Below are 21,343 nucleotides of genomic sequence, written 5' to 3' on the forward strand. Positions count from 1 at the left end.
CACTTGACTTCTGGAGCTGAGAGATGGATAGCCTGCAATTCAGCCCATCTTTTTGATGTTCATGGACAGGAACAGAATCCCCATCCATCCTATCTAGGGTGTTTCACTATCTCTTGCACTGCTCAGCTGTTTATATTGTATTTTGGATCTTTCATCTATGTTTGTCTACATAATGTGGGAGCGAGTATCAGCGATACCTGAATTTTACCCATGCTTAGAGGGTAAAGCCTATCTTTGTTCTCCAGCTCCACGATTTCCCAGCCTTGACACTGCAAATGGGAAAGTGAGATGGGATCAGTTTGCATTTACCTCATCCTTGGACCTGACAAACATGTTACTAGACAACCCCTTTGCACCGTTATGGGACTTAACAAATGCCCAAGTTTTCCAGGGATGTGAATTGCCTTCCGAGGGCTGATCCTAGGACTGGTCAGCCCTACCCTCAGCAGCTCAGTATTTAAGTAGAGGCAGGTTCTTGCTAACCTGAGTAAGCAATTCCTCTACATTTATCACCCTAAAGTCTGTTCCTAATGGGCAGTAAGAAAAATAGGGACTTTCAGAAACCTTTGAAAGTGTTACGGGGAAGCAGCTCCCACTGAAATTCAAAAGCAGTTAATGAATTCTCTCAGGACCTCTACAAATCCCAGCCCAAGTTTCTTAATTATTTTTTCTTCTTGTTTGGGTAACTGCTTTCATCACCAAAATCTGTGGGCTTAAAGCTATTGTTTTAGGCTTCCATTCTTTACCTCTTGTATTGTATTATACACAGAAGTGTAAGTTCCTTTCAACAAATTTGGATTATTGCCAGATCTCCTTATTAAAAAGTCACTCTTCATATTTCCGATAAACACAGCTGTTTCATGGTATTTGAAAGCATTTCACATCAGCCAGCATGGTGGCTTAGCCAATTAGTCCTCTAATATGGTCAATTTTCAGAATAAGTACCTTTGGGGTACAAAGGGTAGGATCCATCTCGCATAATTTGAACTGGCATCACTGGGATGGCAGGAGAGAGCTTGCAGCACGCAGGGAGTTAAAGCAACTTAGAAGCCTGACGTGGAAGTAGCTAGCAGAACAAACTGTTCTCTAACATTTCCAGGGAAATGACTTTTCAAAAAACACTTTCTTAATTGTAATGAAGCCAATTATAATGGCCTCAAAAACAAGCAGATAAAAACCGATCCCGTTTCATTATGATTCTAATGTTACTATTTCTAGGAAGGCTGATCAATGTTTAATGAAGTATTAGTAAACTTAATTATCACTTTATAGAGGAGGTATCTGAGCATTGTGCCCTGATCCAGCTGATGGACCAGCCCTTGTGCCTGGGAAGGAACAGTGGTTGTGATTCCCAACACTTCTCCCTGGAACAGACAAGGAATCCAGGGTGATAACACCTTTTCCTGAGCAACACCAAATGACCCTTTCAAAGACTTCAAACAACTTCAGGAAGAAAGAAATTTCATCCAGTCATGTGGACTTGAAGGGGTTGGCAGGGCATTTTTTTGGAAGAGGAGATGGAAGGTGGATGGATCAATATGTGCCCCCATATGTTGGGCTGTGCTGGTGGAAAACCTGTCTGAGCACTGTAGGTGTCCCTTCACCATGTCAGCAAGCACTCCCTGGGAGCAAGGAACCCAGGGCTCTTTATTAGGAACTGCTCCTTTGTTCCAGGACCCTAAATATCTGCAGAGAACCATAACCTGTTTCAAATTAACTGATTCTTTATTATCTGATCGCTCGCTTGGACAGAATTCACAATTTTGGCTCTTCTTCAGAGCCTTGGCCATGTGCAGTGCTCACCTAATCAATGGGTGCAGCTTATCTTATTGGTGACTTACTTTGTTATTGGCTACTCCAAATCAAGAAGGGAAAAGGCAAGACAGACCTGCATAATCAGAAGTTTGAATTCAGCATTCTGAAAAATCCTCTGGCTTCTGTGCTGCACAGCACCACGAGCTCATAAAACACTGAGGAATCCAGTGTAGCACGCAACAGCTGTACTGCATAATTACTTGGCCCTATAGCAGTAGTTTTAAAATACTGGTATATCTGTTGCAGGCCACCATACATTATCATCTCATTTTCAATAAAAAGTCTGGGATGTTTCAGACGAGCTTCAATGGAATTAGAATCATGTGTACTTTGAAATATTTATGCTTGCCTTGAGATGGAAGGATAACTCCTGCCTCCAACCCCCGCACAAAATAACAGATTTCATAATGCCAGAGAGTCCAACTCCTCCATACCTACAGCAGGTAGAAATGAAGTTCTGCTCTTGAGTACACATCTTTTCATAGGTTGTAGAAGTCATATTTTATGTCATTTACTGAGGTCAATAATAAAATATAAATGTCACAGGCTGAAAGACGCCAGGAGAAATATGGTTTGGCAGGATGGAGCTGCTTAGGGATACATAAATAATAAGTCAATAAGTAAATAAATAATAGACAAAGACCTATTTTATCTTCCATTTGAAGATCTCAAAGAATTTACAATCACTGATTGAGGCTTGTAATATCCCATCAGAAGTAATAAGAGCCTCTTCTCTTACACAGGGTAATTTCCATCACTGTAGGTGTGGGTTTAGGAATTAAAGACTTTATCATTTTTATTAAGTCTGAAAATCATGACTGAAAGGGCCCTTGGCCTTTTTAGAGGCAAACAGGGAAAATAACAAGCTGCTTCATTACCTCTTGTGCTTTAACTGATTAAAAGTGCTTGTGAGGGCCCCTATATTTGGAAACACGGTTGTGTTCTGCGCTCAGAACTTGTTGGAGTGGCCAGTTTTGCACTCACCAGAGTTGCTGACCACAACACAGCTATCAGAGTAATGGTCTGTGTCTGGGCCAGCAGATTTTAGACTTTAACATTTAATTCCCTCTCTCTAGTATCAGGCAGGCACATTTGTAATGTTGATCAGTTTAATAGTAGTGGGTTTTTTCCTCTTATCAAAGAGGCCTTTCTTTTGGCACTTGAGAAATCTGCTATTTCCTAGTCAGAGACTGCAAAAACAAACCTTTGGAGATCCTTACTGCACTCGTTACTTCTTATGCTGAGAAGAAAATGACCCCTTCACGTCAGTGTATGGCACAGGCCGAGGAATGATGCCAATCTGGTCTTGTTTCCCTCCCCCAGTCCTTCCCTGATCCGTGGGAGATGGGCTGAGGAGTTGGCCAAGACTCCTAAGAGGAGCCACTTTCTCCTTACAGCACTTTGCCTTGCTGAATTATTGTTGAACATTTCTGCATTCGTTTTCCTTCTCTCTCTCTCTCTCTTTGGGAAGATCCCTGACACACACTCTCCACTTTGTTTTCTACCCTGACATGCTGAGGAGGTCAAGGCAGCAGAGAAAGGCTCACTCCTTACATGCCAGTGAATATTTCTTTCGTCTTCCACGGAGCAAATCAAATTATTAAATGAAGAGCTGTACTTTGGAAAAGCTAAACAGAGTGTTGTCTCAGGACAAGTTTTGAACTCCCACATGTTCCCTGGATACAATTCTTTATTCCTTCTTGTTTGAAATGCATTTCAAACTCCTTTTCACCCAGCAGAAGAATAGAAATGAGTTGGTTCCCAGATGCATACGAAGGACGGTGCAATTGCATAACAATTTCAGATAGTAGTAAAAGAGCTGATACTAAAAGGAAATTTTAAAAAAATATTTTAGAAATTCCAATTTATTTCTTACTTTATTAGATGTTTGTCACATAAATGTCCATTTCTCACTTTTATCTTCATCCCTCATATTCCATCTGGCACACAAGGAAAGGGGAAACTACAAAAGGAGATACGAAGAAAGGAAGAAGACAGAAATACTGTAGGCTAATAAAATTTTGTAGTCATCAAAATGCTGGCTGGGATCTACCTGACTGGAGGTGTGTGTGTAGAATGGAGGTGTCAACCTCAGAGCAGCACCAGTCAAAGGCAGGGGATTATTTGGGGGTGAGGTGGCTCCTTGGCCACTGTTTAGTCCTCTGTCCATTCTAGTAATTGGCTCCATGGTGATCCCCCACAGTTACTGAAGGGAATCTCCATTATCTCTACCTTGGATGTTTCTACTTCTGTTGGGAATATTTTCAACACTATTAATGTGAGCAGAATTGGGGGGTTAACATGGGTATAGGGGAGCTTTTCAAGGCAAGGGCAGGGGTTTCACATCCATCCCATACCAGCACCCCTGGCACGAGTGCAGCTCTTTTTGGTGGTGGTATTGGAGCAGTAATTCCTATCCTGTGGTGGAAAAGGACGTGTATAGAAGAGCTGCCTAGCCAACCCTCAGTGAATGCTTACAGGAAAATGCAGTAGCTTCCTTGCTACTGTCTCTGAGCTCACATTTTACCCATATCTTCAAGCTTTTGAGTTTGCTAATGGTTTAATAATGCTTAAGAAAAAAATTATTAATAAAGTGTCATATTATTAAACTGGCAATGAACAAGAGTAAGAAGCAGATTTTAGCTTTTATTTAACTGAAGGTTTTTCATAACATTCATCATGAAATGAATGTTTGCTCATTTGTGTTTGACTTTAGTTAACTTTCCTGCATCTCTCCAATTTTTCCAAAAGTGCCAAAGGCTTTTTTTTTCCCCCCCCTCTTGTGTATTTAAATTACTTCAAAGCCAACACCTGAGTTTCTGTGGGATATTTCCTCCTTTCTATAGCCTTTATCTGACTGGTCATATGCAGTGTACAAGCACAATCTTTGCACATGGACACCCCTGAAAGATTCCTAGGGTAACATGCCAAGGGAGCAACACCGACTGTTTGGTGAGAAATAAACAATGATTTACAGATGAGCTTGTGTGCAACCAGATTAATTGGTCATTCTGAAGGAAGAGTGAATCCTCATTTCAGAGGGGAGAATTCATGGCACTGTAAGTGACAGCAGGTGCTACCTCGTGGTGACAGCTAACAGTGGAAAGCTCTGTTGGGTGACAAGAGTCCAACCCAATATATTTTGAAGGCCGAGGAACTGGGCAAAGGTGTCACATATGTAGGAGAGCAAAAGGCTCTGCAGCTGCACTTGTAGTTCTGCTGAAATCAGCTGAGGGTAAAATCGGTCATTGCCAGTGGGCTTGTGTACATCACACCTCTGCACCTTCTCTGGAGTACATTTTCCAGCTGGCTTGTTGGCCCATAAATTCACCAAATTAAACTTCATCCCTGAGCGTGAGCTGGGGGCTTGCTGAAGATTTGAGCCCAGCGTTATTCAGGAGAAGTGTAAATGTAATTTTCCAAACGATCTCGCCACTTTGTGCATGTTCATTAAATGAAAACACGTTACTTAAAATAAATGTTCCTGAAGTGAGATGGAAGAAAAAATCCCCAACAACAAGAAGCGTTAGACCGTTTTTAAATTATCGACCGTTTATACTACAATGTAAAATGGATTCGTGTGTGCAAATCCAAGTCACATGAAATGTCAATTAAATCAACCCTAATCTCCCAAATACATTTTTTTATTGCCTGATTGATGAGGGCTGCTCTTAAGGTCATGAATAGTTTTCACTCTCACAAAGGACTGCTGATTCCTTTATACGTGTCCACTAAAAACACAGAAAATCCTTCAAAATGTCTGGCTCTGTTTGCTTCCAGGATCTAGATGAAGTGAGTGTAGGACACAATGTGGTCTAATATATTACTTGATGTATAAACAATACTGTACATTTCAAACCAAACCAAAAAAAAAAAGATACTTAAAACTACAATAGATTTAAACTGTTTTATTTTCCAGAGGCAAAACTCTATATAACGTCTTTGTTTTCTTTCCTATAGCAAGTCCACATGCAACACCATCGACTCTTCATTTTCCAACATCACCCATTATTCAACAGCCTGGGCCATACTTCTCACACCCAGCAATCCGCTATCATCCTCAGGAGACTCTGAAAGAGTTTGTCCAACTTGTCTGCCCCGACGCTGGTCAGCAGGCTGGACAGGTGGGGTTCCTAAATGTAAGGAAGCCGTTTTTCTTTCTTCAGAAGTGTTTGTCCTATGTAAAAATTAACCACGGGGTTATTGACGGGGTTATTTTAACAGCATGTCGCCTGCAGGAGCACACCTGGGATAGCTGCTGGAAGGGAGGAAAACAGAAAAATAATAATGCTGTGCTGCAAAAGTATTTTAAAAAACAACAAGAGACCTCCCCAAAAAACCGCTCAACCACATTGTGGTGAAAGTAGCTTAAACTGTCAGAGAAGCTGGTGCTTCAGTGACCTGCTGGGTCCCCCCACAAACGACTTTGCTGCATGTGTTGTAACCCTTGTGGAACCAGGGTTAACAAAATACAAAGGCAGAATAATTTTTATTAATTATTTTTGAAGTTCAGGGGAGAGTGGGGGGGGGGAGGAGCAGGAAAAGGGAGGGTGAGAAACAGATGTTTCAGATCAGCTAAGTTCATTAAAAAAAAAAAATACTGCCTTATAGCACTTTAGATCAAGTTGACCAGTACTTGAACTCAAGATGTTAAAAGTACAGTTTATTATGGTTTGTTATTTCTGTAAGCAGTTATCTTTTCCCCTTATCTCTATGAAAAATTAAGCAGAGTTCCAAAGCTTCAAATAACCATTTTCTTTTTTTTTTAATCAAATAAAGTGAATCATCTTGCTATTATTGAAATAGCATTCTGGACGAATACAGAAATTATAAATTTTATGTAAATCAAATCTAAAATAATGCTCTGAATATTTCATGAAATGTAATGCATGTAACTTTTTCCAGCCAATGAAGTAATAACTCGCAAAATTACTGCTTCTCTCCTGACATACATAGGGCTGAAAGTGTTAATGAGAATTAGTTTAATTATTAGAATCCAATTTATTACACTTATTTAATAAGCTGTATTGTTCCCAGTGTTTTCCTTTCCCCAGCAGAAAAACTGACTCTACTTATTCCAGCCAGTCCTGGCTTTGAATAATGTCTGCAATATGTTAGCAGATACATTTATGTCTAGACAACAAATCAATACAGTGCTTTTCTTTTTCCTTGAGTATTCATTTGCTTAATTTATCCCAAACCATTCAGCATTATGAACTGTTAGCACACTCACAATGAACAGGCAGCGGGGGTCTTCTTGGCAGGAAAGGGACCTAATTGGGAGACAAGATAGTGTTTGAGAGATGTCAGTAATATATTAGTTTATTAAAGGTGCTGGATGTTGGAAAAACAAATATCCCTGAAGGATTGCTTCTTGCTGCAAACTCTAGTAACTGCAGTCTTTGAAGTCTGTGGGAATGCTGTAAAGTAAAATGCAGATGAACTTGAGTCTTATTTATCCCCTGAACCACTTTTGCTCTAGCACAAGTGTGATTTGCACCTCCACGACTTTAAGGCCCTTTGTCAGTGCCAAAGCAGGTGAAATGAAAATAAAGTCCCAAGTGTTTTGCCAGGATGAGTATTTTGTCCCCAGCAATTCAGGCTAATGGAAACCCTAACAGGAATTAAAATATTATTTTCTTTAGCAGTACTTAGAATATGGATCTGTGTTTAAAGCTGAGCTTTTATCATCAATGGAAAAGGCAATGTTCAGTGCCAGAAGAACTGCAGTGAGATCAATTTGTAGAGTGCTGTCGAAAATGATCTCATCATTTTTGTCACTAAAAGGAACACCTGATTCACAGCCTGCCCTACTTTCTCTTTATAATGGTATTTGGCATCTATCTGTATGGTTTTCAAGTGTCCAGGCTGGGTTACATTTAAAATGCAAACTTAATAAGCTGGAGGGAGGGTTGGCATGTTTTTCTAAGCCTGATTCCTGTTTTTGTGATACTTGAAAACACTTTTACTTATGGACACATTTTTCTGGTGATTAATTGAAAGACCACACTCATATAGCTGATCCCCTTCAGCCTGTGACTGACCACATCCCAGACTGAAGGGAGGGTGGTTTTTTCTCTCAGTGTGTAAAAATGAAGCTGTTCTAAGTTCACTCATTTCTCCAGATGATCCTAATGGCAGCTAAACCAAGAGCTACACTATTGCTAACTCAAAAGGGATGTGGGAGAGCAGTTATTTTAATATACACTCATTCATTTTCCTGTAATAAGATATCAGCATGATTTTTAAGACCACCAAAAACGCTTGTTTTTTCTCTTAATGAGCAGTATCTTTAAGAAATTTACACTCAAGTCCTAGGCACTGATATCCTGAGGGTATAACAGAGGCACGAAACTGGAGGCTTTTAGGGGTCAAAAACACTGCTTCACCTCTCACTGAGCATGGCTTAGTGCTGCCGGAAATGTAAAGAGGAGTAGGATTTAATCCAGGACAGTTCAGACAAGCTGCTCATAGGACAAGTGTTTAAAAGCCAGAATTTCCGTAGTTTCACGAGGTTCACAGAGTTTGAGACAGTTTCTTGAAGTCCATGGAGAATTTGAGCCAGCAAATTTCTTTGCCACCTCTCAAGTAATTGTAAATGTATTGCACATCGTTTTCAACTAGATTGTTGTTACTGGAGGTTCCTAATAGCTGATTTTTAGTATAATTTTTGTCTGTTTGCTTGTTTTTCGGCAGCCCAATGGTAGCAGCCAAGGCAAGGTGCACAATCCATTCCTTCCTACCGCAATGTTGCCACCACCACCTCCGCCACCAATGGCTAGGGCGTGTGGTTTTTTCTCTCAGTGTGTAAAAATGAAGCTGTTCTAAGTTCACTCATTTCTCCAGATGATCCTAATGGCAGCTAAACCAAGAGCTACACTATTGCTAACTCAAAAGGGATGTGGGAGAGCAGTTATTTTAATATACACTCATTCATTTTCCTGTAATAAGATATCAGCATGATTTTTAAGACCACCAAAAACGCTTGTTTTTTCTCTTAATGAGCAGTATCTTTAAGAAATTTACACTCAAGTCCTAGGCACTGATATCCTGAGGGTATAACAGAGGCACGAAACTGGAGGCTTTTAGGGGTCAAAAACACTGCTTCACCTCTCACTGAGCATGGCTTAGTGCTGCCGGAAATGTAAAGAGGAGTAGGATTTAATCCAGGACAGTTCAGACAAGCTGCTCATAGGACAAGTGTTTAAAAGCCAGAATTTCCGTAGTTTCACGAGGTTCACAGAGTTTGAGACAGTTTCTTGAAGTCCATGGAGAATTTGAGCCAGCAAATTTCTTTGCCACCTCTCAAGTAATTGTAAATGTATTGCACATCGTTTTCAACTAGATTGTTGTTACTGGAGGTTCCTAATAGCTGATTTTTAGTATAATTTTTGTCTGTTTGCTTGTTTTTCGGCAGCCCAATGGTAGTAGCAGCCACAAGGTGCACAATCCATTCCTTCCTACCCCAATGTTGCCACCACCACCTCCGCCACCAATGGCTAGGCCTGTGCCTCTGCCAGTGCCAGACACAAAACCTCCAACCACATCAACAGAAGGAGGGGCCACCTCTCCCACTTCTCCAAGTAAGTATAGACGCAGCGGGATCCAAGGGCTACCGGCACCGCCGGCACTCGGCTGTGCAGGGATGAGGACTGGACTCATCTTGGGAAGCGGGAGAGCTCTCTGCTCTCCATGATGGACAAAATTCTGAGCTGCTCCTGTGTTAGCAGGGAAAGCCTTAGCTTAAGGTTGCAGTTTTATTTTTGACTTGGTTGCTATTTCACATAGCCACGTGTGTGGGAAATCGAGGCCGGTGGCTCAGCTGTGACACAGAGCTTGGACCTTTGGGATCTTGTTTGCTGCCAGGAGGACTCAGGAGGACATCCCATCCCTGGAAGTGTTCAAGGCCAGGCTGGATGGGGCTCTGAGCAACCTGATCTAGTGGAAGGTGTCCCTGCCCATGGCAGAGGGGCTGGGACTGGGTGATCTTCAAGGTCCCTTGCAACCCAGACCATTCCATGGTTCTGTGATAAGCTGGTATCTCAAGTCAGGCTTTAGAGGATAGACCCCACATGGAAGTCAGGCAATCTCCTTGAAAACACAGCTGCTCATCACACTGGGATAAACTCACAACCCTTTCCAGGTTACTTCAATTATCGTTCTTTTGGGAATAAATCTGCCTAGATTAACCCAGACATCTTTCCCTTACGCCTTGGATTTTAGGCAAGAAGTTTTGGTATGTCTTAGGGCCAGGGAGAGAGCTCTAATCCTCTCCCACCACCCACGCGGCTCCCATATGCATTTTGTGTAGCCACAAGTCAAATATATGAATTCCTGGATACACACTTGGGGATACCACTTTGGAGTCACTCTTCTGGGAAACAAATGCAATTCAGCTGTGTCCGATGCTTTAAAAAAAGTCTGGACGTACAGGGAGTTAATTGTGAAATGATTTAATGAAGCTATGCTCAAACTGACATTTAAAAACAAAAGGGAAGCTTTCAGTGCTTTAATGGCAACTGTAGGGGACTTGTTCCACAGTGAAGGGAGTCCAAATAACATCCACAAACAAAAATCAATCTAATCGAAAGAGCAAATCCCTTTGTGTGCTTTTCAAGCTTATTATTTAAATGCTATATGCAACCACTGCTTGATGTGCAAAGAGGTACTCACTCTTCAGACCAAGTGAAGCCTAGGTTTTTAAAGCTTTATATACTGTTCAGGAGACTTGCACAGGTTCCAGGGGGCATTTTTAAAATCTGGTAGTTCCTCAGAGGTTTTCATTGCCTTCTGCTACACGATAGTGCATCAACTGCAAACTCAGCAAGATGCTCTGGCTCGCTTGGAAATTGAAATGGGTTTTAGTATGAGACAGTCTGGTAAGATTGTGAACGCGATGTTCTCGAATCAGGACTTCACGAATTGATCAGCAGATTTTTGTTGAGTGAAGAAGTTGATTCATTCCGTCCCCTCCGCTCCTCTTTCTGACCTTAGACCAACACTGGTGCTATCAGAACTTTTTGAGGGGACTTTCAAGTCCTATCAATAAGATTCAGCGGTGGGATCTAAAAGGTTAATGTTTAGTCATAGTTATCACTGAACACAGTCAGCAATGCCTTACTATTTCCTTGTCTTCAGAACCAGGAAAAACAAAACTAGGTCAGTGTGTACTTGTCATTACGGTTGTGACTCAGTTTACTGGCAGTGTCTGGTGTCAAAAAGAAAAAGATTCCCAACAACATTTTAGCAGTAATCTTAATTTTTATGATACTGTGATTGTGTAAACAAGCTCAGAGTGTGTCTGGCCGTATTCTCAGCTGGCAGAAAAATGGGCATTTCTCCTCTGAAGGGAGCAGGACATCCATCGGTGTCAGCTTGGGGCTGGTCACTGGGCTCTGTGTTCAGCAGACAGCTGCCACGTTAATTGGGAATGGAGGTTTTCTCAAGAGCAGCCAGTTAATGGTATTTAAACAAAAGATTAGGAAAATAATTACTGTTTGTTAATTAGCCACGCTGATGTCTAAACATATAGTTCTGTACGTACTCAGGCACGCATCTTCCTTTTGGTGAGGGGTTTGAATAACAGTGACTCGAGTTGTAAAGAAGCATATAATTTAATTTAGGGACAAATTTTACAGAAAAGTAGATTATAGGAAATATTTTCTAAGAAAAAGTATGACATATAAACCAAAGCCAGTGGAAGTATTGGCTACATAAAGAGCAAAGCAAACTGAAGTTTCAGGCGTCGCAGCCAGGGTTTGCCAGGAGGACCCACTGGGCTTCATTCAGTGTGTCAATCAGGACCAACCCTCCATTTCCCTCCGTGTTTATTTTTTCCTTAACTAAATATTAGCCTTCAAATAGCGAGTGCAGATTCACCAGAGTTCCATAAAAGCCGCACAAAAAGGTGTTTTCCATGGTTACGAGCTGCTGGAGCGCACCGGTTCTGGGAGTGTCGCCGGGCTATGGCTGACTGCCCTGCAGAGCTTGAGGATATTGGAAAGTCACTTATGCAACAAAGGCAAGAGCGATGCTAAATTTTGGCCAGACTGTCTCCTTAGCCATGTGGAAGAGAATGAACACCCCCCCCCAAGGAAATGGTGTGAAAGGGATTGGCATTTGCTGCGTTCTCCTTCCCTTTTTTGGTCTAGGAGAAAGCCCTCAGCAGAAACAAAATGCAGTCACGGCCCAACCAAAAATTGGAATATGGCCCTCCTGAGGGGTGCAGGAGCCAGGAGCAGCTGTTCAATACAGCATGGCCTCCTGGGAACGAGAGCTAAAAATCACAACAAGGTGGTTAATGATTCTCAGAGCAATAGTGAAACTCTCCAGCTGTGACATTAACCAAAACATGAACATTAGTGCTGTCCAAGGAAGGAAGAGCCCCTGGAGATGCACACTGGGGATTTGCCGCTACTGGGTGGCCAGGCATGCTCTGGGAGCTGACAATTTCAGCTGCGAATCCTATCCCTTTGGAAAGCCAGCATTTTCCTCAGTCAGATGACAAAATGGAAATGGGATTCACAAGGTTTGGGGAGGTTCATTTTTCCTCCACAGAAAGCTTTTTCAATAGAACACATCTTTGATATCAGAAGCAGTCCCAACATTATCTTATCTCAGATCTCTTCTTGATTTTGTTTGGTTGGTAACCCATTACAAGCATAACACAATATTTTCTTGAACTTGGCAGTTTTGGGGTTTAATATCTCACTGCCCAAAGCAAACACCACCTCCACTACGTTCTCGTTGGCTTTATCACTATCATAATTGAATCATTCCAGAGCAAAGTCTAAGATACTGCCATCGTGTACACCCTGACTTTTAAACAGCTTTTTTAAACAAAGTGTTATTTTCTGAGATTCACAACTCTTAACAACTTTAACGAACTCATTACTGGTTAATGTCCCTTTCAACAAAGGAGCTTTCTTGTTAAATGGCCTTTGTGTCAGGATGAGAAGAATGATCTTGTGGCTGTAGTACAGGATTCATAAAGCCAAGTGTCGGCTCCTGCCCTTGGGTTACAACAACCCCATGGAACTCTCCAGGCTTGGGACAGAGGGGCTGGAAAGATGGAAAAGGACTTGAGGATGCTGGTCAGCAGCAGCTGAACATGAGCCCAGGTATGCCCAGGTGGCCAAGAAGGCCAATGTCACCTGGCCTAGATCAGCACTGGTGTGGCCTCAGGACCAGGACTGTGACTGTCCCCTGTGCTGGGCACTGCTGAGGCCACACCTCGAATCCAGCAGAAAAACATTGAAGTGCTCTGGAGCGTGTCCAGGGAAGGGAATGGAGCTGGGAAGGGTCTGGAGCACCAAGGAGCAGCTGAGGGAGCTGGAAAGGGGCTCAGCCTGGAGCAAAGGAGGCTCAGGGGGGACCTTGTGGCTCTGCACAACTCCCTGACAGGAGGGGGCAGCCGGGGGGGTCAGGCTCTGCTGGCAGGGAACAGGGGCAGGAGGAGAGGGAACGGCCTCAAGTCACACCAGGGGAGGTTTAGGTTGGATATTGGTAAAAATTTCTTCACAGAAATAGTGGTCAAGCACTGGAGCAGGGGCAGTGGTGGAGTCCCCATCCCTGGAGGGATTTAAAAGCCATGTGGATGTGCCACCCGGGGACATGGGTTAGTAGTGGCCTTGGCAGTGCTGGGGTAGGAGTTGGACTCAATGATCTTAAAGGTCTTTTCCAACCTAAACATTTCCGTGATCCTGCAATCAGATTGGCTTTCTCTCCCTTCCTCTGCTATGCATTGACTGAGCATCTTCTGGGCAAGTTTGAGCTTTCTGTTCGCTCCTTTCCCCATCCATAAAAAAGAGGGTTGATTCTATCATTCAATTTGCTAAAATTTGCAGTTCCTGCTCAGATTCTCAGCTGCAGAATGCACTGCAGTAGGAATCGTTCTACTGCACCACATTCTTCCAGTTAATCCTCTTGCTATGGCATGAGAAACAGGACAACTCTTCACATCAAACACATCTGTCATCTTGGTCTGTAAAAGGGAGACCAAGAGGTACATTAGGTCATCACTCACCCAAATCATCTTTCCCAAACAGAAGTTTATCCTCTTAATCCAGAACCATGATAAATTACACACTCCTGCTCTTAATAGCAATTATTTCAGGAAAGTATATTTAAAAGTAACATTTCCCTACTGCAGGCAACTTTAAAACACACAGCATCCCCAAAACTGTTTGTTTGTCTTGTCTTTCATACAATTTCTTGCCATTTTGGCTGAATATCAAAGCTGTCTGTGTGAGCAAATGTTCTTTCTCTGCCAGCCCCTGTTTTGCTTGTTCCTGAAGTGAAGCATCATACCAAATTTGTGGCATCACATTCATTTCCTTGGCTGTGGGCTATGATGTTGCAGACAATCCTTAGTGAATCCCAGTAGCAGAAAGAGCAGGCTGGGCAGGAAGCTGGTTCTGTTCATGCCCAACGGGACAGCTATCAGCTGATGTAACCTCGAGTAGGTCTGAAAAATTCCCATGGAGCAAAGCTGATAAGATCTGGAGAAGATCTGCCTAAGAGACCTGGCTGCTGTTCCTTGTTCCTTTCCATGCTTTGGCTTTTCCCAGACTGGAGTTTGAAGACCCCAGCATAAGCTTAGCTTATATGTATGCTATAATACAATGTGACCCAACTTTATCCAGTGAGACAGTTTGCCCCATCCTAATTTTGGAGCGAAGTCTAGGGATCAGACTTCCAGGATCCCACTTCCATGTCAAACAAGGGTATTTATCTGAAGACAGTAAGATGCAGCTGGAAGTTGATCGTGGTCTAAGCAACACTCAGTACTTCTCTCTTTTACTGAAACAAATTTCCCCCTAACAGGGGAATGTGTGTTCCACATCAGCTTAATATTCCGAGCCAAAATGGCCCCTAACAATCCGCAAACATCCCGGGACATTTTACAGCAAAGAGGGAACAGCACCTTGGGAGAGTCCAGTGTAAATCCTCTGCATATTTGTCATTTTGGTGCTCTTCCCCCCTTGGCTCCAGCAAGGCAGTTATATGACCTGAAGGAAATACCAAGCTGACATCCGAGTATTTTCAGAAAGCAAGTTAAACATCGTTTGGAGCGGAAGGAAGGTATACATAGCAACTCACCCAGCGAGCTTTGAGGGGACTTCTGTGCATATTGCACACTTTTCAAATGCTTTCGAATTTTTGTTTGAACAGAGAAGCCATTTAAGTCAGCATTCTGCTGGTTCCCCTTTGATTTTCTACCAAATATCACAGCAAAAGTATCTGCCAACTGGGAACTGTAAACAAGATCTTGAGTTCCTTCCCTTCTGGGTGGAACTTACCTGCTCTAAGGGATTAAATGGCCTCTCCACTCAATCTGCTTCCTTAAAAGTACACCAGGAGAACCAAACAACAGATGTTTGATTTTTGAGCTCTAAGTTAATTTTCCCCACTGCAGAAGGAATTCTTAGTCTTGCACAACATTAGTTCATTAGTTAGTTAAAAAAAACCCCTCCACAAGAACAGCACAGAAGAATCTTAATACATGGCACTAGCAACAGGGAAATGTCCTTTGCAAATGTGTGGATTCTCTGAATTATTAACCAAATTAACATGGTAAAAAGGTGAGGAGAACATCTCACCAGATCTGCTCAGTTAATTTCTTCCTTGAGTTGCAGGTACGAGTAACACCCAGTGTACCTGTTTGTAATATTCACCACAATTTGCAAAACTATCTCAGGAAGACGAATTAGTGTACTTAAATTCCTTTAAGACTCTGTGAAGGAGAAGTGTTCCTTGCATGATTTTTGCATGTGTTAGCTTCTTGGAGAGGAAAGATCACCTCACCAGAAACAAGTGGGAAAAATTCCTTGTTAAAATCCAGGAGATTTCAGGGAATCTTGAGAAAGGGAAGTTTTCTGATGAAACTGTAAGAACTAAGAGGCTTCACAAGATGTTTGTGAGACTTGGGCAGAGAGGGAAGGGAAGGATGTGGTCCTGCATGTTCCTAGACTTGGGAACTCCTCACCCAAGGGCTTCATGGGATGCAGAACATCCACATGGGTCCAAGTGCAGATTGGGCATTCATCAGTGAGAAATCCCTCCAGGGCCTTAACTACAGGAAGTCCCTGAACTGGAAATAATCAGAGCTGGGAAAGAATAGGAGAAAGTAAATATGTGACCTGTTTTGGTTGCATTTGCTTATAGCTTCTAAGAGAGGTGACAATGGCTAAGGTGGAGCATTGTTCTGATTTGGCACAGTCTTAATGTTTTCTCCAGTGTAATACCTCTTCACCAAACATTTGCCTTCAGAAAGGCAACAGGGTTTCCTCCACACAGCCAACTCAGTGTCTTCTCTGCCTCTTAACTCCCTCTACTCTTCTGTAACGTTGAGGCCTCAACATTATATTTAGCCTGACTGGAATTTGGCAAGTGACTTTCCTTTTACTATTGTTTTTTTGTCTCTTCATTGGATAGTTAGGTTGTCTGGGGATTTTATTCAACAGAATGCATTCCCACAAATATATTCAAAATAGACAGGAGCCCTCTTTGTATTAAGGCATCTATGTAGGTTATTTGAAATTAGATGTAAACATGCAAAAAACTGAGGAAGGGAGAAGGTTGTGTGAGGGTTTTAAAATGAGAAGAAGACTAAAAATGCATTGAAAGCTTTTGGATGTGGAAGTACGTGGCATTGTGGACAGTTGCAGTGGAGAATATAATGCAACAATAAAATCATTAAAGTACTTCAAGTTTGGAAGTAATCTGGGTTCTTGGCTTGCATTGCATTTAATAGCTTTACATTTATGGGAGCCACTCCAGTTTTTAAAGGCAGCTTCAGCCTTCAGACTGATTGCACTTACCACCCCAGTGAAACTGCAACCCATTAATTTTTTACCGAAAGGATCTTCCTAGTTTGTCAAACACATCAAGTGAACATTTTAGAGTGCAGACCACAGCAGTATGAAAACCAAAACTTTATATCCAGAGAGAATGCTGGATTAGCATGAAATAAAGGGTCTGAATCTGTTAATGAGCACTTCGGTATTGCTATACAAAACTCTGTTAAAAATAGAGATACCAGACATTCCAGTGAAAACAGTCAGGACCTGCAGGAATCTCCTGTTCCAGCCCATCATGGAAAGGCCTGCAATGGTTCTCCTTCAGGCTGGAGAGCTGCACACCCTCCCCTGCGCCCACGTTGTGGCTGTCCCCTCTCCCAGCAGCCCAGTCCCCTACGTGTTGATACCCCCACCATTAAGCCCAAACCTTTCCAGTGTCTCAAACCAAACTTTCGCTCTCTAAAACGTTTGCACATTTCTATGTTAAACATCTGCTTAGGTGGCTCTGAGACAGTGTGTTTTGGTGTTGTTCGTGTGCAATCTAGTGCCGCTTCCTCAACGCATGTGTCCCTTCCCTTCACAGCCTACTCGACACCCAGCACCTCCCCCGCAAACCGATTCGTCAGTGTTGGACCACGGGATCCAAGCTTTGTAAATATCCCTCAACAGACTCAGGTGGGCCGCTTTCGACTTCTCTGTTTGCCTGCAGCCTCTTCTTCTCCTCCTCCAGTGTCCTCTAACGTGTCCCTGCGGAGCAGCTGCACTGCCGCTGTCACTTCACCCACATGGTCTCAGTAACTACAGTGAAATGTCACTTGCAGTTTGTTTGTCTGTTGTGGTTTGGTTTTTTTTTTTTGGGCTTGTGTGGTAATAACGCTGCTTTCGTAACTGGAAGGGCCTCTCTCGCTTTCTAAGGTGTTGGCTCCCAGCGCGCAGTTGTTTGCTCTAGGGCCGGGGTTTCAAAGGCTTTGGCTCCAACCTGCTCCCCAGGCACTGCATTAGGTGTGTTTAGATTAGATGGTAGGGAGAAATCCTTCCCTGAGAGGGTGGGGAGGCCCTGGCACAGGGTGCCCAGAGAAGTTGTGGCTGCCCCTGGATCCCTGGCAGTGTCCAAGGCCAGGCTGGACGGGGCTTGGACCAACCTGGGATAGTGGAAGGGGTCCCTGCCCATGAAACAAGATGAGCTTTAAGGTGTCTCTCCCAACCCCAACCAGTCTGCGATATGCAAAAGGAGCTCAGAGAGACTCATCAGGTAACAGTGCCCTGTGGTCCCCCACCAGACACAACGGGAGACTGCTCCAGTGACTTTCATGTAAAAAAATACTCAAATTCCTGGTTGGTCATTTGCATGGTGGGCTTTGAGCGAGCAGGAGATTTTGTAATTGTGAGCACATCTGTTTCCTTACACAGAGAGAAAAAAATCCAGTTGAGGCAGGCCTATAAAGCTGGGTTAGCTGAATTCATGGTCCTGCTATGGTCAAATCAGAAGCTCAAGTAAACATTTGTGTTTCTTTAGGAGAAGGACGAGATTTAAATGTGCTTTTTCCAAGCTGTATCAAATTCCCAGGGTCGATTAAGAAAATAGTTGTTGGCAGTTTTGTTAGCAGCTAATTTGAGCCAGATGTTGAAAAAATTGAGTCTGGGCTTAATAACACGTTATCATGGGGGGGAAGGTATAAAAAAGTGAGCAGAGTTAGTGCTTTAGGACAACTGTAGTTTATAGTTTGAAGTGATTGCTTGACTACGTCGCAATTCTTTTAAAGGTCAACTGCACAAAATATTTGTGATTTTGTTTTGAGCTGGTTGCAATGACTAAAAAGTAATAATTCAAATAACTAGCAAACTGGGCATTACTACCCTTAGCTCTTGTAAGTTCTTTCGAATGGTTTATAGGCTTCTGAATAATTAGTGTGCAGATTAATGGCTGTCACAAGCCACAGTAGGTGCATGAAGACAGACTCCTCGTTGTGATGGCTTCAGCACCTCCAGTGTCACTGAAACACAGGTCACTCATTCCCAAAGATTTTCAGTTTACAGGGCTGCAAGCAGCTGCCTGTGAGCACAACGTGGTTTTTTGCTGTCTGTTCTTTGTGTACAATTTGTTAGGGGCTTTAGTTTATAGCTCTGTGCACAGCACAGGTTAAACTATATCGAATCTCAAACCTTCTCTGCATTAAATAGGGTCACAGAAAGTACAACAGCAATGCAGAGAGGGGTTTAACCCATCAGATTCTGGGGGGGTATTTTCATGCCTTAACAAAACTCAGCCTGCACCCTACTTTTCCAGCCTTGTTCTTTATTGGGTTCATGTGTGCGACAAGTGTTCGTGCACCTTCACATTTAAATCATATTTCTCCAGTTGTTTTGGAAGCAACTGGAATACACAGAAATACGCTGAAATCAGGAAACAGGAATGTTAAGGTGCACTGCTAAAGTCCTTAAGCACTTGGTCTTTTCCTTCATAGCTCAGGAAACCTGAAACCCTTTAGAGAATGCTACTTACCTTTTCCAGAAGACTTGAAAAACTCCTAGTTGGTAAATTGATTATGTAGTAAGACACAACAGTATTAAGTCTCCAGAAATATTTAAAACTTACTTGCATCCTGCAGCCTAAGTTTCCCAGATAAGTTTGTTGACTGTAAACTTTTATCCTCCTTATTTATGACTTAAATCATTTTAAAGTGCTCTAGCGTTACTTTAAGTGCTCCTCTGTAATGCAGTGTAGTGAATAACAATGCTGTACAGTGAAAAACAATACTCAAGCACAGCTTTCAATTAAAGTCTAACATGCTGCAGTGGGCAAGGAGACTGACTTCCAGTCTCTGACTCCAGCTGCATCTCCCTGCTTCTATACATCATTACACCACCACAACCCACTTGATACTAAATATATAATTTATCAGCAAACTCACTACTTATTCATGAAAGAACTCTGAAGATGACTGTGCTTTGAGTCAGAGAAGTGAGGTAAAAGTGGTAACTGCAATGATTTGGGATTTATGTAGCATTCCTCTAGACAAAGACAGGCTTTTGTGCTCTTTTTGCAGGGCATTAGTGTATAGAACGACCACTTAGGATATTTTCAAAATGAAAATGTAAAAGCACATAGGACTGTGTTATAAAAAGCAGCTGGGGTGGCTCCTTTCCATCAGGATCTTTATAATACATTCAGAGTCAGGCTAAGATACAGGTCCTGAGGACCACTACCTGCCAGGGACACAGCTCCCTGAGACAAGAGGAAGCAGGGAACACTCTGAGCTTCTGGAAGTTAAGCTTAAATATAAGGGCTAAGCGACTCTTTACTGCTGGAACAACAAAATAAAAATGAAGGCTGTATCTGAACATCTGCTTTTTTAAAATTATGGTCCAGCTACAACTCATATGAAAGTATTTTCGTCAGCTTTTTGGTGGCTCTGATATTTGCTTGGTGCAACATTGGACATCATCATCATTAGTCTTCAGATGCTGCAGAAATGAGTCTGTGCACAGGAGCAGGTTCCCATACATGGGCATTCACAGAACATTGGAATAAAATCCCAGGCAAATGTACAACAGCATGACTGGGCTGGGGCAAGGATCATTCTGTCCTGGGCTGCTTCTAAACAACCAAACCCTGTACACACCTTTCTTAATCGGTATTAGAGAAATTACCAGTAGCCGTTTCCATGAGCACTATGTTCTGATTTATGTCATGTTGTGTCAAATATAACCCCTTAAAGGAATTTTATAGAATTTATATAATATTTATAAAAAAGCCATCTTCCTGTGTCAACAAAGGTTGTAACAGGATGACCACTCCATGACAGAAGAGATGGGGAATTAAACGGCTTTAAGTCAGTAGTTCTGATTCAGTAACAAAAGCCCCCAAAGGGCTGTTGGCTTTGCCTGGTTTTAGCAGTTTCCAAACTTTTCAGTTCATTTGTTTCTCCATCCTCTGCTTACACCATCCATCACTTTGCCACTCCACTCACTGCACAATTGTCCTGTCTGGGGGTTATTTGAATCTAAATTTCTGTTTGCGCTATTAGAAGCAACACTTGACTTGGCATCCCCTGTATATGTTGACAAAAAGGCACAGGTGTTGTAACCTTTGCTTGATAAATCATTTACTTTTGCTACTTGACTCGCAAGCAATATGGGGGCATCAGCTTTTTAACTGCCTTTTCCATATGCAAATCAGAAATACAGGATGCCTGGGGTACAGGGACTCTGGTTTCAAAAGCAAGTTGGTCTGGACACCTCATGACTAAGTAATAGATACGTCTCTCATATTGCCAAGGACTTGTAATACGGAGAGTGGTAGAGGGATGGGAAAGTCCCATCACATTAATTAGGGACGAGCCTGTCCATAGCAACAAGGTGAATAAAGGGATCTGGATTTTGGGGTGTTTTTATCCTAAAATTACTAGTGAAACACAGGCTATGGGCTGGGAGTGCATGCAGCTGGGAATGCTAAACCAGCAGCCTGTGACCAGGGCTTGCCACTCACCACTCCAAAAGCTGTTTGCTGCTCTCTAATGCCCTGGCTTTGCTCTAGGGTACAAAATTCCTTTAGGGATCAGCGTGCTGTACTCAGAGTGCTGCAGCTCCACTTCACACTAAACATTGTTTACTAGGCTGAGTCCTGTTTGCCACCTACTTAGCCTGCATCTTCCTGGAAATTGTACTTGGAGTGCTAAAAACAGCTCCTGAGAAACACATGCCTGCTCCATCTAATCGCTCCTACC

General features: G+C 42.6%; 1 protein-coding gene across 1 annotated transcript in view; it reads left to right on the forward strand.

Annotated features, from left to right (window-relative positions):
- Positions 1 to 17,436, forward strand: part of NFIA (nuclear factor I A) — a 322,110-nt gene extending 304,674 nt beyond the window's left edge. The window contains exons 10-12 of the mRNA XM_017733521.1: positions 5,776 to 5,954; positions 9,233 to 9,398; positions 17,200 to 17,436. Of these exons, the coding sequence (XP_017589010.1) occupies positions 5,776 to 5,954; positions 9,233 to 9,398; positions 17,200 to 17,414 (560 nt within the window). The 3' untranslated portion in view covers positions 17,415 to 17,436. The remainder of the gene's footprint in view (positions 1 to 5,775; positions 5,955 to 9,232; positions 9,399 to 17,199) is intronic.
- The last annotated feature ends 3,907 nt before the right edge of the window (positions 17,437 to 21,343 follow it).

Source organism: Corvus brachyrhynchos, unplaced genomic scaffold (assembly GCF_000691975.1).
Source record: "Corvus brachyrhynchos isolate BGI_N302 unplaced genomic scaffold, ASM69197v1 scaffold34, whole genome shotgun sequence".
In the NCBI taxonomy this organism is placed as follows: Eukaryota; Metazoa; Chordata; class Aves; order Passeriformes; family Corvidae; genus Corvus; species Corvus brachyrhynchos.